The 19,318-nt window shown below is 43.0% G+C and overlaps 1 protein-coding gene across 6 annotated transcripts in view; it reads right to left on the bottom strand.

Annotated features, from left to right (window-relative positions):
- Positions 1–19,318, bottom strand: part of srgap1a (SLIT-ROBO Rho GTPase activating protein 1a) — a 78,671-nt gene that overhangs the window by 47,644 nt on the left and 11,709 nt on the right. For all 6 annotated transcript variants that reach the window (XM_034588779.1, XM_034588783.1, XM_034588781.1 and 3 more), the window contains exon 2: positions 2,112–2,307. In XM_034588779.1, the coding sequence (XP_034444670.1) occupies positions 2,112–2,307 (196 nt within the window). The remainder of the gene's footprint in view (positions 1–2,111; positions 2,308–19,318) is intronic.

Genomic DNA, 19,318 nt, shown 5'->3' on the forward strand with positions numbered 1-19,318 from the left:
TTTAAAGTCTCCAATTTACCTGACACCAATCTGCACGTCTTTGCACTGTGGGACGAAGCCGGTAAGACAAGGGGAAAACATGCAGACTGGCCAAACCGGGATTCAAACCAGGAACCATCTTGCTGTGAGGTGACACATGTACCAAGTAAATTAGATTTAAAACTGCAGCTCCATTGACAACCACTGCAACTTGTCTTGACTAATTACCCCAAACCGCTGCTGCTCATTTTAATGCGACTTGAGGATACCGCTGCTCCACCGTGCCGCCCTGTCACGTGAAAACTGGCGAACAGAAGGAAAACTCACTCTTTCATACCACAGACGAGTGTGTCCAATGAAAACAAACCAGAGAATATGGAGAACACAGAAGCCGTACTGTGTGCCTGTTATTTATGTGAATACAAAAATACAGGCCACACGATTTAAAACCCACAGGAGGGTCTTTAATGTTATTCAGACGTCTAGTATTTACTCAACAAAAAAAAAAATGCTCCGACGCACTTGCCAAATGTTTGCCCTGTGAATGAAGTGACCAGACTGTACATCACACGATGAAAACCACAGAGCGCCATACCGGAGTCCTCTCACCAGTCAGACACATGGGCACACAGCTGCTAGAGCCATCAGAGCTTCAGACAGAGCGCAGGAGCTATTTGCAGACGGCGAGGACACACATACGTTTTATTTTTGTTCCCACCGCACGTTCAAACAATATGCAAATGTCTGCTTTTACCTCCTGCTCTGGAAAAAGGGGGAAAAAAGTCCCCAAACATGCTCCAAGTCCAACTGAGGTGCATAGTCAAGATAGATAAAGGTGGGAGAAAGAAAGAAGTGTAATGAAGTCCAGACGTTTTTTCAGAAATTATCCAGAGGAGCTTTCTTCGAGAACATTTGAGTCAATAGCTCCAGATATTTTGAATTATGAATGAGCGGTTGTGCGGATGACGTTTCTAAGAAGTGACCAACGCATATATTATAAAAAACTATACATATACAAATATCCCAGGATGAAAAAGAGGAGCCATACACGCAGAGGACGGCAACGAAGATGTCAACTTGGAAAGACAAGAAGAGTAACAAGAGATCTGACAACAGGAGCTGACACCAGCGTTGATCTGCTGTCAGCAAAGACGTGATTTCTGCAGCAGAATTTAGACGTCATGTCCTGCGTCCCCGCATGATCTACCCCATCACCACCCCTCGTCTGAATACGACATCTTCCTCTCCTGCTGCGTTCTTCATATGTGGAAGGCAAACTCAGAATTCACATCTGATAACTGCTATGAAGTATCTGACGTGTGACGTTTCCAGTGGTGGACATCCAACCAAATACTCTAAATACTGAGCAAAATGTATACAGAAAATTCACAAACCATCAAATGTCAAAAGTTGGCGTCAAACCCTGAGTCTTGTTTACTTCTTTTCCTATCAGATATTTCTCCTACATCATAACACTGCTAATCTAAATGGTAGCTTGGATTTGTTTGTATGAAGTTTTGGTTCATTGGATTACATAGAGTTTGAGGAAGAGAGAACTCCACTGCACTTTACAATGCAGCGCTCCACTGTGGCACAAAATACTAAATGAAAAGTCACGATGAATTAATCATAAAGCTACACCAGGGTGATGTAATGGACTAAAACCCACAGGAATTAATACATACATTGCATAAATATGAAACAAAGATAATTTATACAGTGCAGAGTTATTAATAAGTAGTACTATCATTCTTAATTAGTTGTACATGAGAAAAAGTTCAATGTAAAGTGAGTTTTTTGTAAAGTCGTAGCTTTAGGACTTAGAAGCAGAGAGCCGTCAGGGACTAGAATATCAGCAGGCATATGGAATAATTAGAGAAATGAGAGTAGAACATCAACACTGAGCTTCTTCTCTGTCTTTGCTGACTGATGTTGAACATGAAACTAAGATTGATGCAGCTCATCAGCAGGATAATCCCACTAGAACACATAGATACTGAATTTCCATCTGGTTGCCACGATCTAATGACATTTAACCATCAGGCAAAGACTGACTGTTCTCACTCTGGATCTCAAAGAGTCCACATAAGATCATGAACAAACCACGCACATACACAATAATGTTTCCGTACTTGTACTGCTGGTGGTCCTTGGTGCTGCGAGTCTTTGCCATGAAGCGTTCGGCCAGTTTCTCCAGGTTCCTCGAGTACTCCATCTCGATCTCTGCCTTTTTCCTGAAGAAGTCCTGCAGGTCCTGCAGCAGCTGGACCCTCATCTCCGTCTGCTGGTCCAGACATTTCTGCTGCTCCACCAACTGGGCCCGGATCTCTGAAAGGGGAAGAAACACAAACTCAGGTCAGGATGGAGCCAGAATGAAGAGAGTGGAGAGTGAAAGAGGGGTGACATATTGACATACGTTCGACTCATGTGATAAAAGGAACTAGTCGGACTGTGAACAGTGAAAAGCGAGTCTTGAGTCTGGATATCCCCCATCTACAAAGGCCCCTAAATATTGTCCATAGCCTCTAGAGGCCAAATTAGTGTAAAACGATCGCCGATGGGTTTCAAGGTTGAAAATAAGAGCTCCATCTTTGCAGATACACTGGAGATTTCCCATCTTTAGGGAATTACATCTTTTACTGGTATACTGTAGATAGCAAAGGCACAAACACAGTCAAGAGCTTTCAAGTGTTTCAGTTTAGCCAAGTCACAGACATGATCTAATTACAAATGATTAAGTTTGACAATCTCCAGCATCTATGATCCATCGCTCAAAATCTATCGATTGGTATAAATGGGATTAAGAAGCAGAGAGATGAGCTGTTGCAGCACGTGTTCACATCAGTGCAGCACAACAGTCAAATGCAGCTTATTATCCCTTAGTTATGGCTCCTCTGTGGAGATGGGAGGTTGGCAACGCAGGTCTCAGGTGTTTCATTAAAGCTGAAAATAACTCCAAGATGAATGGAACCTGATTCCCATCTCACCCAGGGTTACAGCTCAGAGCGCGCACACACACACACACACACACACACACACACACACACACACACACACACACACACACACACACACACACACACACACACACACACACACACACACACACACACACACACACACACACACACACACACACACACACACACACACACACACACACACACACACACAGCCTCATCAGTGTGTGTGCCTGAAAACACAAGCCACTTGAGAAAGCAGAGGAACGACAGCGGGTCTCACTCAAACAAGTTGCATGTGCAGATAAATTACCCTCCGGGGTCTTCTCTGAGGAATCACGCCTGCCAGAGAGCCCCTCATTTACACTTACATCCTCAACAGGGCAACGGGGATCTCACGCACTCGTGAACACGTGCATGTATACCAGAGCGCACAAATTGTGTCATGTGTGTGTCCGGTCTGGTTCGGACCACGTGAAGTGGATTTCAACTAATGGAAGTGCGGCCTGGGCCAGACGTCTTCAGCAGAGGAAACTGATTAATGATGTGATTTGGAGTCACACGGACACCAGAGAAGGGCACAGACCGATTCCTCATATTAAAAAGGTATAAAAAACTAAAGCTACCACACGCCTTCAGGTTTTAATCCCACAACTCACTGGGCCAGGTGTCATTATAAAAGGTAACATCGTATTTCACAGCACAACAGCAAGAAAGGGCGGCTGCAAGGAACATGGATGATTGTTTTAAGGCAAGATTTTTAGCTCAAGGAAACACTTTTTTGTGGCATTTCCCTCCTGGATCATGGAAACAACATGTCAGCGCAATGAAGTACACATTATTTAATAATGTGTGTACTTTTGGGGGATTGTATCATCTATCATTAGAAAGAAAGGTGGGAGAAGAAACTACCTTCAGTGTCACTCAAACTAATTTATGTTGATACGGTGTAAATATTATTCTCTGACTCAAGACTGTGTGAGTTTGTCCCTGTAGACAAACAGAAAAGTTAGACTGCCCTCTGTGACACAGGGATATTGAACGCTGTAGAACTAATTAATTATAAATCTGTTTCAGTCTGATCCCATCACTAGTTGTTCAGCTGCCATTTTCTCTCTCGTGAAACATGCAGCACTGTGAGGTCATGGCTCTCTCAGGCATTTATCACTTTTCTAAAAGAGGACAGGTCAGGACTATCACCAGAGCTTCGTATGGTCAACTGTGAGAATACACCTGTTTTTATGTCTCAAAATTATCTTTGCAAACATCTTCCTAAATATCAAATTGTTTAAAAATTAAGAACCCAATGGTAATTTCCAACATCTTATGATATTAAGCTGTGTCCACTAGTTGCTCCTCAGAGGTGGTTATTCACTTCTCTCCAGTTTAAAAGTAGGCCAGTCCAGAATAGCAGCCCTGCCACATTAACCATCTTTCTGGATGTCGACGTGTATGGGTTTTACTTCTGGTTAGACGCAGTTTAAAAATTGTCCTGCCGAGTGTCTGTCAGTCCCTGGCAGGAGCGGCCCACTTGCGACTCTGCCACATAAAATACTTTGGCTGTTTTCGTTGCAAATAGTCTGTAATTTAGGCAAAGATTATTTTTCCTTCTTTGATGACTGAGATCTGATGCAGCTTCAAACTCACACTTTCCTAACTAATGCAACTTGCTCAACTGCTGGGAGTTACTGCAGTTATCACTCGGCCGTGTGTCATTGTGTAGTAGTCGTCTTCCTCCCTGTGTGGCAATAGCACTCTCACAAGTCTAGTGTGTGTTAGTGGTCTTGTGATATACGTTTTAGTAAGGACAGAAGTTATTTTGGATACAGAGCTAAGACAACTGAAAGACGGTCTTCATTTTAAAACACTGTTCTAAAACCAAAACATTACAATGGATGTAGCCTTAATATGGCCGACCTGCTGCTTAATTAAAACTATCATTAATATGGAAGTGGATTAACAGAAAGACGAGAATTTTATGAGGCAATTAAACGGCATCAACTGCCTGTCCAAAAAAAAGCCAAAAGATCCTTGAGTCTTTTAAGCAGACCATTAATATCCCAGTATGTCACATCGTGAACAATCAACTGCTGACTTATTATAAAGAATTATAAAGTGTCCAGTCAAAGAAGAGCGGGAGCTGCATCAGTGTGCATGTGTGAGCGAGCATGGACATGTGTCCTAATGCAGTAATCAAATTAACAACGGCCTCCGCCCCATTCATCAGCATCAAATCTTCCCACAGTCCTGATAAATTAACGATTTGTTAGAAACTGTTGATTACTTTATGCATTTCTAAGTAGCCGCTCCTACAGTCTGGCACACGGGGAAATAAAGCACTTAGACAGATGGGACGCAAGGGAGGTGTTTCTGCAACACTAAATCTAAATGAAAGCTTATCACAGCAGTTTAACTCTCGGGCCACAGCGAACCTCCGACACCGGTAACGAGGGATTCAAACAACAAAGTAGAGGTTTGACTGAAATAAAAAAACTTCACTATTAAGAACACAGGGCCACGGACAACCTGGGAGACCACCAATGAACACTTAAGAAGGAGGGAGGTTTTAAAATGGGACTGCATTAAAACCCAGACGGCCTTTCTGATGAATGAGTAAAGCTCGCAATTGCTTCCATCTCCAGAGGATCTGAGGATTAAAACAAAGCTACCATGGCACTGGCACAAAGGAGCGCGCTGGATCATTAAACACCATTACATTCTTGACCGCACACGGAAACTCATTAAATCATTCATTTTCCGAGTCAAACGTTGGCCGTTGAGGCTGCACAACCAAGTTTAAGTTTTAGGGAATTAATGTTAAAAGACAGCTACCTGTCAGAGGAAATTACACTCGCTGAAACCATGGCACACTTTGCAAAGTCATGTTTTAGTTCAAGAAAAATCAGCAGTGAAGTGAAGTGAAACCAGGGCGATGACCACAGTGGGGCAGATAGTTTCTCATGCTTTCCTTCTACATTAAGGGGATGTCTTTTGGCTCAGCAACAAACAAACTAACTGTTCATAGCTGCTATCTGTGTCCACATGTCAAAACACATCTGTATATGTTGACCTACATGTATGTGTAAGAGATCGTCTGACCAATTTGTCATTGGACGGAAAATTGACAATATTATGTTAATGTTCCAAACTTATGAACTCCATGGGAAAGAAGTCATCAGCTGCATTTTGTCAAAACATGATCTACAAGTTGAGTGTTGACTTTGTAAACAGGAGTTTTCACATCACAGCAAACAACCAACATATCATCTACAAATGGTGAGTTGTCTGTGCGAAGACGATCATAAACTTTGTTTGTAAATATATTGGAACCGGCAGATTATTATGTTTGGTCTAATAATACAGTTTTGAATTATTTAATATGCCCAAAATAGCAGATCTTTTCTGTTTATTTATAATTAACTTAGGCAAATAAGGCTACGAGGTGACGATTTCAGTCAGCCACGTTTATATCTGGTTGACTTCACCTCGACAGGAGAACATTCAAGCCTCGACTGTGGTGCGTCAATCACACGTCTTACCAGGTGACACTATCACACACTATTCTGCTGTTTGCCGACCAAACTAGAGCAAGAAGAAGAGGAAATCTTGTTATTTTGCTAAAAATGTTGAAACCCTAGAATATTCACATATAAACTGTTTCCAGGTCTCTGCACCTTACTTTGGACATGACCTCTGATTATGACAATTACATGAACGAGTGAGAGAAAGTTAACCCCAAAAGGCAAATACTTGAAATGAATAATGAAGTTGGAGTTTGAGGAAAGCCAAACATTTCCCTTTGATCACACTCATACTTCATCTGAACTCCCTGCTGCAGGCAACGTCAGCCGCCCCACTGGTTCTCCTGGAACACAACCGACACAGATCGACACAAGGGACCTTGCACTTTATTGAAATCAAATTACATTTGAATCTCCGTGGTGTAGTGCAAAGTTTTTTCTCTAGTTGGATCCATATTACTCTTTAAGCGAGTGTTCCTCTACTGTTACATGGCGCATTCCTGTCGTTATGAGGTCATCTGTATGGTAAACATATGTAGAGGCTTCTATTCCAAAGGATTTGAGTGCGGGGAGAGTGTGTGGGGGGGGGGGAGGACATCAAAGTCCTCTGTGATCCCTTACAAACTGAGGAGTGACGGGGTGATGAGAGGACCTGAGCACCGAGTTGAGAAATGGAGCAACAGAAAGATACAACAGTGTAGAAAAATCAGTCACTCAAATTTCTATCTTCGTATCTAAAGAGGAGGAGGAGGCGGCAAACAGTCAAACTGACAAAAGCTCCACAGGCTTTTATAACCGTATTCATGCACATGTTGACACGTGTGGCTTGCAGAATCAAAACAGCGTCTATAAAGCTGTCAGCAACAAATCCAGCTGACTGATGGACATCCAGTCAATGAATGCACATGATGTCAATATCAACAATGAGCGAGCAGCGTTTGGTCTTTGTCCCGATCAGTTTGGACCAAAGCCCTTTTGTTTCTGGACTGGACGTTATCCAAATGCTTCTTTGGAGGCTGCATCGCATAACTCCCATAACCCCATTCCTGGCAACAAATATGTCCAAAGTAGCAGTTCAGAAGGCCTCCTGATTTGCCAGATAGGCCTGTTCTATTGTCAAGGAAACTGCCATGTAAGCAGGATGGCTACTGACCCACAATGTTGACCTGCAGAGAGAGAAACTGGGCTTCAGTAAAAACAACTCGCACACTGTCGGAGGGCCGGCGAGAGAATATTTGCTGTCTCTCTTGAACTCAACAATGTGTTCTCCCCGTGACGCTCTCAATTAACCTTGCTATGAATCAATCTGTCTCAAAAGCCTCTGTTACGTTTGCCGAATGCAGCCATGTTCTCCTCCATGGGTTGCCCCTAAAAGATTACACCCTCTCAGAGTTTCTACACTTTCTCCTAGTTTGATTACAGTCTTCACCAGCAGCTATCTGGGACATGCCGTACCACATCAGTCCCAGGGCTGCATTTCCACATAAAGACTGGCTCATCAGCAGCACCTGAAATAGCAGCTGAGGCCTGGGGAGGGACGATGCAGGAGGGTGCCCGGCCCCACCATCTGCTTCGGATCTAAAGTTTGGGACTAGGGGGAGTTGTCTGTGCCTTTTCTGGAGGCAGGATACAAGACAGGATAAATACCATCAAAGGCAATTACGAAATGGACGATCAGTTTTTAACGGAGCACAAGCTTTCAATTACAGCTGGAGGGGGAATCACATGGCAGAAGCAGCGGAGCATCAACCGTGTGTCTTCCTCTGAAATTTTTTTGAGAATTCTGATAATCAAACAAGGCCCTTCTGCCATACTTGATTACAGAAGGTCTATCAGTCATCTTTGATAAAAAACACTCCATATGGTAGAAATTACACAAAAAGTAGTTTCATCCAAAGCAGTTAGATTTGTAGAAGATGGGCCTACCACATTGCAAATTTCCAGTGAGCATGAATCATTATGAATGGAGTTGGTTTTTAGGTTGAGTCTTAACCAGGAATCTGTTGTTTGGTGTAGTTTACGTTCTAACGTCTACATATATTTCATTTTAGAATATAGGACGAGGTGGGGAATATCCTATGTACGTTGGAAGGTCTTCTGCACAATTTAAGTTACCAACTACCAGTAGATGTTAGCAGCAACCAGCAGAGTTAGGGACATAAATGTTTTGGCCCTGTCATCAATGATACAGGTCGAACTTGAGGGTAACGCTGAGGCTCAAGGTAAATCTGACTGGCTACTGGCTTGTGCGGCAGTACTCTGAAAGCCATGTGTCCCTCTCTGTAGATCAGACATCATTACCTCTATGCCTTTTTAAAAACTAAACGGATGATAGTGACCATTATTAGGAGCTTTTCAAAACAATAGACTCTATACTTACTTACATTCCTGCCTGTGAAGAATGTCCTTTTGCAATACTTTTATGTACCAGGGCAACAGAGAGAATAATCAATGCACAACATGTGACAAGGCAGAGTTTAGATTAGATACTAAAGGGCACGAGGATGGAGGAGAGTTCATAGATAGGAATGTGGAAGATATTAAATTGGACCCATGCCTATGGCAACACATGGCACACACTTGTGCCAATGAAACCACTGTTCTCCTTTTGTTCAAACCCGGATGTAAAATTCACCACTTTGAGCAAGCTGAACCTTGTGGCCATCCACCTCTCCTCCTCCTCCCCACCTTAGGCTCTCTCTGCCCTCTCTCTCCACAATGTTAATGACAGGCAGATGTATGGGAACCTAAGGCCTGCCTTGATGAAACATGTGCATTGGCGTGCCAGGCCCTGGACCAGATGGGGAGACTCTTGAAGGACTACTAACCCAAGCATTGGCAAGCGTCATGTGACTGATGGAGGTGGATGAAGGCTTGTGCAAAAGTTGTAAAAGGCCAAACAATCAGGCTACGCAGAATCCTCTGAGGAACACAACTGCTTTTAGAAGTTGAAAATGAGTAGCACAAATGAAAGAGACCAGGAAATTTAGAAGAAGCACACAGAGCCATGTCAACAAATTGTTTAATTGTGTTCCATCGTTTAGTGTATCGGCCAAAGGCTCTTCGAACACTGCACCAGTAAGAAGATACATGAGAAATCACCAGTTTGATATACAATTTTTTGTTTTGTCATGTGGCAACAATCATTTTGTTATAATTCATAAAAAGATCAGACTATGTCATCTGGATCGGTCCATGGCTCAGTGACTTCACTCTGATATCCAATGAGTGAATTATGTCACTATTGGCATCCAACACCTTTACTGGATTGGACTCAACTTAACTCAAGAGTCTCCCAGATGGGAAATGTTCCTCTATTCGACACCCTGACTCATTCGGGCCAATGGGTCATTACAGTGGGAGTCAGACACAATACACTTGTAAAACACATTTTGCACAGACTATAGGGGAAGTGGTCACATGACAGGCTTGTGGAGGAGGAAATGTGTAATGTCTTTGTTATGTTGGTGGGTTGAGTAAGAGGTTGAACATGTGCTTGGTATGTCAGACATTGTTTGACACTGCCACCCCCTCTGCCCTGCATCTGGGTCTGACTGCTGGAGTACGTCACTGACTCCTGTACTCGTTATCTCAGATTACCTCAGACTACCTCATTTGAGATCACATTACTGGTATGTAGGGCTTCTCTTTACCACCATGTGTCTTTCATAAAAACATAAAGGGCACAGAGAGGATAAAAAAGTATTTTTTGGGTCGAAATAATAACGTCTGAGCTGCCACTTGAAGAACAGTCAAGTCTGTCTGAACTAATACAGACCTGCCAAAAGAGGCTGAACAGATTCCCTCCAATCACATAAAGCACAGCCAAACTACACACCGCATACTGCCAGCTTTGCTAAAGCATTTTATCTTAACATATTACAGAACTGGCAAAGTGGAGCCCATTACAACATCTGACAGACATGTTAGCAGCTTCCAAAACCACAGAGAGGCCTCCAATTCAAAAGTACTGCAGGCTACTGGGATCCAGACCGTTAATTCAGAGTGGAAAAGAGCGAGGCCCATAATCCTCCGCTTCTTTCAAACGCTGCAAGCCGAAGCAACTTCCTGTGGGATCTGCAACGATCCAATTGTATGGTTCCACTCACGTGAAGTGACTTACAAGAGGTATGTTTTACAGCAGCTTATGTGCAGTGGCAGCTTTGTTTCTTAAGCCGTTTTCAGACATAAACTTTTTGCCTTTTACGTACGAGGAAAACAGGAGGAGATTGTCTGGGCCTGTTTACATCAATAGGAATATTCATGTAACATTAAGGCACCCACGTCGGCCGAAAGCTCTCGAATCTCATCGTTTTTACAAGTCGGGGGGGCAAGTAAAGTATCCGCAAACTGTGGGCAGCAACTGACTGCATTCTCAGTTTCAGGAAAATGCCTCCATTACGATTTCTTCTGACATAAAATGCAGCAGTTGTGACTTGTGTTTTCCTGCACTAATCTTTGTCAGTTCCTTTCACTGAGGTAATATTTAACAGTGTTATTTCAATAATCGAATGTAATAATCGCTGTCAATTGGACTCAGCTCTGCCAAACGGCATGTGGGCCAAAAAAGTCGTGGTTGCTAAGGCAACGCCCTCACAAATGAGAAGCCTACGGAGAGCAGGAGGGAGATCAATCACAGCTGACACTGTTGTGGCCTGTAAGGGCCGTCGGTTTGATCCAAATAAAATAGGAGTGAGGAGCTGAACGCTGGGATAAGTAAGCACACTTTAGAGTCCAGGCTGTTTGTTCAGCTGCTGTTTAACATCTACACATTCTGTTTGATCTGGACTCAAGTCTGATGTGTGTCACTTTGCATCTTTTTGTGAGTCCACCCTTAAAAAACTCCACTAACTCCACTTCTGGATGTCAAATAATCACATCTGTAGACCAGAGCCAAACTAATACAGCTTTTTGGGGGCAGAGGCCAATACTAATATTAAGGAGGGGAAATATTCCAACACATTGGCCAATATATATACATTTGCTATGACAAAGAAATTTAATTAAGGCTTGATATGATAGTTTGACCTGAAACTTTATTGTAAATTACGATGAATAAAAAGAAAACATTAATATTTAGACGGTGAAATAAGAAAACAAACTATTTTTCACGTAAAATGTGAAAATAAATGAAATAAATAAATAAATGTATATGTTGTTAACACTCGTTTCTTTTCTTATAGCAGTAAGTAGTAGCTGTGTTTAGTCATTAATTGACAATGGTCTGATGATTAAAAACTTGCTTAACATGTGGAATCCATATAATATTTACTTTACAAATCCACTGATCACAGGGATTCTGAAGGAAGTAATTGATGTTGACATGATGTTAATGTGAGAAGAAGCTGTTTGAAAAGTTTCTATGGACATTAATTTTTTTTTGCTGTGACTCTGGGTCTCTATTGGAATCCTTTTGTATGTCCTCTGAATCAAAGCGGACCAAAGCTGCCGCCCTCTGAAAAGACGCTCGCTGCAAACTTTTCAAAGACACCTTATAAGCCTACGGGGGAAGAGAATTTGACACTGAAAACATTTTCACCAGTGTTACCCTAAAAGAGAGAGAGACACAATGTGACGGGCTCGGCTTCGCTTTTACGCTTTTAATGCTGAGGAATACAACAAAGGTAGACGAGTAATGCTCCGGACAGGACGTGGTTACAGCTGTGTGGCTCAGCTTCAGAGGGAAGGGGAATCTGCAAGAAATACATTGATCTCTTTCAGTCTCCTGGCCGGACCTCAACCAGTTTTCTCATTCATCTGCAGACTATACCCAGCTGCTCTGTCTGTTGCCCTAAAGGAACCAGTGTGGGTGCTTGTGTGTGAATGAAAGCAAGAAAGAAACATAGATAATCCGTATACTTAAAAACCAGCCCAGGCAAGGGCCCTCAGCTTTTCTTTATATTCATAGGCATGTGCATACACTGGAGTTTAGGAAAGTACACTGGACCCACAGTATCTAAATATCACATGTGCAAACTACTCCTATTTTTCCAGATGAAAAATGACACCTCACCTGGCACCTGGCCTGCCTGTGTGCTTTTGTTTGGGGGATATTAGCGATGGGAGAGATAAAGCAGCTAAAGCTCATGTGTCGAGGCTGCTGCTCACCTCCTCATTATCAACCCAGCTAACCCGAGGCTAAAGACTTGGCTGGGCAGGCCCACCACTCTTACAGTTGGGATGTTTGTTTGGGGTCACAATACTATGAAAATACTGCGGTGGGACGCTGAAGAGATAAATGGCCGTAAAAAAGGTTTTTGCAAGAGGAACATCTGGAATGGAGGCGCACAAGCTTTCATCTACGGGGGATATTTTTCCTCCCCTCGCAGCAAACAAATGGAAACTGCCGCGTACTGGCAAGGACTTGAATTATACAAACTCTGAAAGATGAACCTAAAGAATGGAGGAGTAGTTATGTGGCCTGCGGTGACAACTGTTTGAAGGAGGGGTTGTTTCGACGAGAATGTGGAGATACATGTATTTCCCTGCTTGTGGGCCCCCAAGGAGACAGGAAGGGAAGAAGGAGACCAGGAGGGCAGATAAATGAATTACCGCACAATGTGGCTCCTCACACACGCACCTGCATACACCTGTGTGGGGGCTACGCTGTGGGTGTGCAGACCGATCTGCTGGTGGGGAAGATCCATCAGTACTTCGAGTCCTCTACCCTCGCCCCAGTATCTCCTGACCCCAGTTCTCCGCTCGTCTCACTACACTGCAAACTCGACAAGTTGGTCTCAGCTCAGGTTTTGTCGGTGGCTTCTGATGGCGCCAAGAGCTGCTCGGGTCGACCCTCCAGTGCTGCCTCTTATTTACATCGGAGTGTTTTCGTTAGATTGTTGAGGACGATTTATCTATGTTGAATTCAGTAATATACGTTGCACAAGTGCAGAAACCAATTATTTTCATCCGTACTTTATCTGTTACGTTTTTTAGCAGGCAGCTATAGTCCAGTTTATAAAACTAGTGCAGCAGGACCCCTCGTGGTAATGCTGGTTGCAGCTTTCTTTCTGAAACTGGAAGCTGCTGTAAGTAAAGGTCGGCCACAGAACCCTGAAGCCACCGCTGCTGCACAAAGAGCTGTTCACCTGTGTATTTAAAGTTCAGCGAACCTCAACTCAATATGCAGGACCCAGAACTGGAGGCTCAGTTGTTGTTGCTGAAATTTCTGGAATTAGTAGATACTTGTTGAAAAAACTACAAAAAACACCTCAAAACAGAAACTATTTGATATTTTTTTGCAAAACTTTACTTTATTATTGCACTTAATTACACAAATAAATCAAATGCTTCTGAAACATCCTAGATTGCATGAATGTTTATCTCCTTACTGCCTGTTTTCCTTCCTGTCCAGCTATTTCTCCCTAAGCCATCTATGTGCCTGTCACCCTGACCAGCTGCCCATTCAATCGTAGTGTTTGTACATCTGCCTTTACTCACAGTATGCACATCTCTATTTTAAAGGCCTGGTCCTTTGCGTGTCTTCCCACACGGCGACGTGGAGACACCAGAGCTAGGCAGGGACGCCGTGGCCTGGAGCCAGCTGGAGCCGCTGCCAGTTTGGTTTGACAACGTGTTCCCACTGTCGGGACACTGTGGCACCGTTAGGCCAGAGGAAAGTATAGAGGGGGAGAGGAGATGACTGTGCACAGCCATGGCTGAGGTGTCACTGACTGAGCTGGGCCACCCAACCAAAGAAGAAGTAGAACACACTTCAAGTCAATCAAAGAGTCAAATGTTGTGCGACATCTTGATTTGATGTGACAGCCTCTGTTTTATGCTGCTGTACATTTGCACAACAATTACTGGATCCAAGAATAGCTGTGTTTTTACAGCAGAGTGGTGTGTGTGTGTCTGTGTGTGTGGGTTGGGCATGTGCTCATTAAACTCCTTTTAAACTTTGACCCGATGAGAACTGCATTCTTTCATTGAAAGCCCCAGCATTTACACAGTCTACGGTTTTGTCTGAGGCTACGTCCACACGAGGGCATTTCTTCGTTTTAAAAGCATCACCGTTGCTATGCTTACGCCATCCACACAACTTTTTGAGCATAAAGAAGTTTGGAAACGATGCTGGACCCACTTCAGTTTGAAAACTGAAATAGAGACCTTTAAAAACAATTACACAATCACTCGGTTCCTGATTGGTGCTTATTCTTCTCCTGAACTTCCTGTCAATAAAAGTTCCACCTCATCATCCGTCTAAGAAAAGACATCCCTGCTTTTACTTTTCACCATTGTTGTTCCTATTCATAGTATTTTCTGTAACCAAGTACAGTTTAAATAAACATTAGTACGGATGTACCCTGAGACTTGTGCATTAAATCCACCCAATATTACACAAAGCTAGCAAATGATGACGCATACTATTCAAGAGACTAAGAAACAAATGTATTGCTCAGGGTTTGCTTCCATTGACATTAGAATAGTCCTCTGGATTAGGAGCTTAGAGGAAGAAGCCCCAGTCTCAGAGAAATCTCTGTTAAAGCCTCCCAGTCCCTTTATTACATCCCCCATCTCCATAAACACCTGCCTCTAAGTGTCCCTCCAGAGTCTTCACAAAGGTTGAGGTCCTCGATGCAATTTTAGTTGACATCTCTTCTAAATTATTTCTACATATTACCACAGAGGAGGACGGGGGAAACACACCATGGGGCTGTTTTTCATTCTCCCTCTCATGATCGAATGTTTCATCTTTCCACTTGATGAAAACAAATAACGGAAAGAAAGACCGCCCTGTGATTAGCTTAATCCATCTTTTTATGACTCCAATAAAAGATCAGTAGACGAAGGGAGGCTGTGCACTTCAAAAATATGTTAATGCGGGAACAGGTTCTTGCCAACACAAACACAAACAACTTGAGACACCAATAAAGTAATGAGCAAGCTCCTTGTGGTGTATGCTTTAATCAAGGTATGCACTTTAATCACAGCGGATCATTTTTATCAAAACAGTATTTCTTAATTATTTCATACCAAGTGTCCTTTCTGAGTGTCTGGAGATGATGTGTCGTGTTGAATATATCAACTGTTGAGCTGCAGCAAAGTGAAGCATTAAACGCAAAGTAAATATAACCTAAGAGTTAATATGTGGACAGAAGGTGTACAGCAATGTTCTTGACTTTAACATCTTCGTATTGCGTATAAGCGTGATGACAATTGCTAATTAGCACAAGACACAAGGTACGACTGACGCTGATGGGGAAATAGAGCCTTACCGACCAGAAAATATGAAAATATGAGCCTTTCACAGAAAAGTCCATATCAGATGAGCTCTAATGGAAATGTATTGAGAGAGTAAGACTAAGAGTAAAAGACTCACCAAAGTCAGTAGAGTTCATGAGAAGTGAATCATTGCCTAAGAAAAGTTGATGTGGTTGTTTTCCTACAGGGAGGAGCGAGGAGATTGTGATATGATGTTTAATTCCTGCTCGTTTCTCACTATGGTTGGTTTCAGTGATGGAAGACGCCTTCAGAAGAGCAAACAGCCAGCCCACACGTGTGTGCCACAGTCAAAGACAGCGACGGCCAACCTCAAACTTGCACAGCGGAACATGTTCTGGCTCACATTAGAGGGGTGCTCAAATACTGTGGATTCAAAGTGAAAAACCCACATGGGAAACATCAGCCATTCCTTCATAATTTGTACTGCATCCACTAAACAGTAAAAGAAAAATATTGCTCTCTCCGCTCATGTGTTTTTCTTCTCGTTACTGACCACCCCTCGCTGGGCCCCTCCCCTCACCCCGCCACAAAAAACAGCACCTCGCAGGATGTGTGGTTTCTGGTGCTTTGATAGGGTTATGCCAGTAGAGGAGCTGGAGGGACCGCCGAGGAACAACCCTACTATTGACAACGAGGCCTTTAATTCCAGAGGCATGGACATGTGCTGCAAGCCCGCTGGGGAGACCGGGGGAGCGAGAGCAACAGAGGAGGGAGGCAGAAATGGTACGAGTCTGGTTATTGGTTAGAAAAAGTGTTTGAAAGGAGGACTGAGGACCAAGGGAACAGGGTTGAACAGCTGTAGAGACTGAAGGTTGCATAAAGTCTATCAAGTCCTTCTATGACTCCCAAAGGGACCATAGTTAACTACAGTTGGTCAATGACAGAGAGAAGGCACATTCAAATGCACTTTATTGCTCATTTACAAACTATCACACCAATAAAAGGCAAAGTAAATACCCATGAGGAGAAATTATTAATGGAGACTTCACTGGTGGAAAAGAGTTCAACAGAAAGTTTGCAGTGTTGCACATGTCGTTGATGACGTTCAAAAACAATGGAGTGTTTTCTCGATTACACACCAAACTCTCCATCTGTTTCTCTTTTGCTCTTCTGTAAATCTTAGCATTGCTTTGGCAAACATTTCGTCCGTTTGCCTCATTCTGCTTATCTCCCGCTTCCAATGTTTTTAAAATATATGCACAAATTCAATACGAGCAATGTATTTTCCAACGAAAAGCCTCCAAAAAGAAAAGAATCCCATGAAAAAGACTTTCAAATTCATAATCAGCTCCAGACTCCAGATCTTCCAGAGAAAACGTTTGACGAGACGAAGCTACTTTCAAGGTCAAAAACGATGGATAACTTATCTCCAAAGGAGCAGCTGGAGACAAAGCACGCACACGCCACCAGGCACAAACACATCCCCATTCAGCCCCGTCTAAAAACACTTTTACAAACTCCACTGTGTCCACACACAGGCAGTATTGATTACGAGGGTAATGCCTTTAAATTAGACTCTAAGTAGCACACAACACCCCTATGTGCGAGGCCCGTGGGTGTTAATAGGACGTATTAATGTTTATTTAGTGATGTCCTCTGTGTGTGTGTGTGTCATTTGTTTCTCTACACACCCATCTGTCATCTTTCCAAACGTTCTGTGTAAATAAATGATGGGAGGTTTGCGCTGCCACATTACCAACCAACATCCATTCATCCCACTAATTTAGACGTTTGTGTAGCGTTGACGGGCTGAAAAACGCAGAAACTTCCCCCAAAATTCCTCTGGGAGGGGGGGGGAAACACTTCATCTTTTCCCACCTGGTGCTCAGGGTTGTGACAGCTGAAACAATCCACTCCAGGAGACGACTTCGGTCTCAAGCAAACATAATCACTTCGGAGAATGTGAGGTCCAAGGACGGGGGGGGGAGGTGTAAGAGCTGTCCTTCAACAGCACTAAAACATACTGTCGTCATTTTAACTTGCTATCTTGAATGAGGCAACGTAAAAGGTTAAAGAGTGTCTGACGGTTAAAGTTTGTGAAACACTTCAGGTTGACCTCAGGACATTCAAACCTAGTTTTCTAGATCTTATTAACTGTCACGGGCAATAAAATGTGTTAGATGTGAATAAAAACACTGTTCGTGAGAAACAATCTCAAATAATTTAAGTATTATTCTGAAATCTCTGTCTATATTGTTTCGCCGTGAGGTTACTTGAGTTACACGGTCTTCTCTGATGACAGAGTACAGGCCAATTGATCACCTGATATATGTGGACGGCTGATGTCCCATGAGAAGAATAAAAGAGCTGGAGCCAAGGTCACTTAACCCAAATTGGTTGGATAAAGTCCAGTTCCACAACTACATGGTTTGGTCTATTATTTGCTTTCAATAAGTCAGTGTCACCACGTACCCAATCTAGGGATGGAAAAACCTTGACAACAGGTTTATCTTCAGACTTGAGGCAGTATTGATGGCGACCTAAACTAGGCTGTTGAGCCGTATCTCTTCTGTGGCACTAAACTAGCAAATCTGCCACATCATAGTTAATTTACAGCCACATATCTGCAGGGTTTTGTGGGGCATCAAACCACATTGACGTCTATCTAGAGAGAAAAATTACTTTGGAGACCTGTTTCATGAACCAGCCTGATCAAGAGGCTGATACAGTATATAACGTTTATAGAAAATGACCCGATCTGCCGACACTTCAACTAAGTCTGAATGTCAGAGGAAGAGCGTCAGTGTGACTTACGACTTCTGGCTTGTCACAGGCAAAGGATTGAGGGCACAGGGGTTGGGGCTCAAGTGGGCATGTTGGGGGCTGGAGTAATGAGGTGCATGGCTGGGTGAGCTAAAGCTGGGATTGAAGATTGTGGGCAGAGAATTAAGGGCAGGTGGAGGATAGTTGTTCTGGGGGGGGGGGCTGTTTGCCTTAGAGCTGGGGGTTTATGTAGAGAGAAGAATCATTTCCCATAGATAAGAGATAATGTCTTTGTGTAAAGAGCCAACACACACACGTGCACGGAGTGTCTTTTCCTACAGCCACAGGAAAGAAGACATTTTTGCCAAGAGCCAAACTTCAAAGCAGGAGCAAAAATCTAAAATCAAAGAGATATAATTATGCTGATATGACACACTTTAGAGATTCAACCAAATATGCACCCATGTATTTTTAATGCCTGTTTAAAGGATATGAATGAATCATCAGGGACCAAGAAGTGGGATCATCTTAAGTCTACAATCATTATCATGGAACGTCGAAATGTTCCCAAAATCAAACTAAATATTGGTGGAATCAGTGGAATCTCGTGTTTTAGAATTGTAGCCAATCAAACTGACAAGTCGGTGCAAAGTTTATAAGAACCAGGGATTAAATGTACTAAAAGATTGGAATTTCTTTCTACTCTCACTGTGATGTAACTTTTGTAAGGGCAAAGCCGCACTGCATGGGCATAATAATGAGGCTGTCTGGATCTGGACAGCTCGCTGCAGTGCAGCTACATTTGGTGGTTTAAACTTAGTCAAGGATAAATATTTGCTCCACATTCCTCTTCCCAAGATCCAACTTAGAGATCCTCACCTGACAATGGAATCTTATGAAGAGGAGGGGGGGCGGGTACCAGGCAGGGTA

Source organism: Hippoglossus hippoglossus, chromosome 6 (genome assembly GCF_009819705.1).
Source record: "Hippoglossus hippoglossus isolate fHipHip1 chromosome 6, fHipHip1.pri, whole genome shotgun sequence".
NCBI lineage: Eukaryota > Metazoa > Chordata > Actinopteri > Pleuronectiformes > Pleuronectidae > Hippoglossus > Hippoglossus hippoglossus.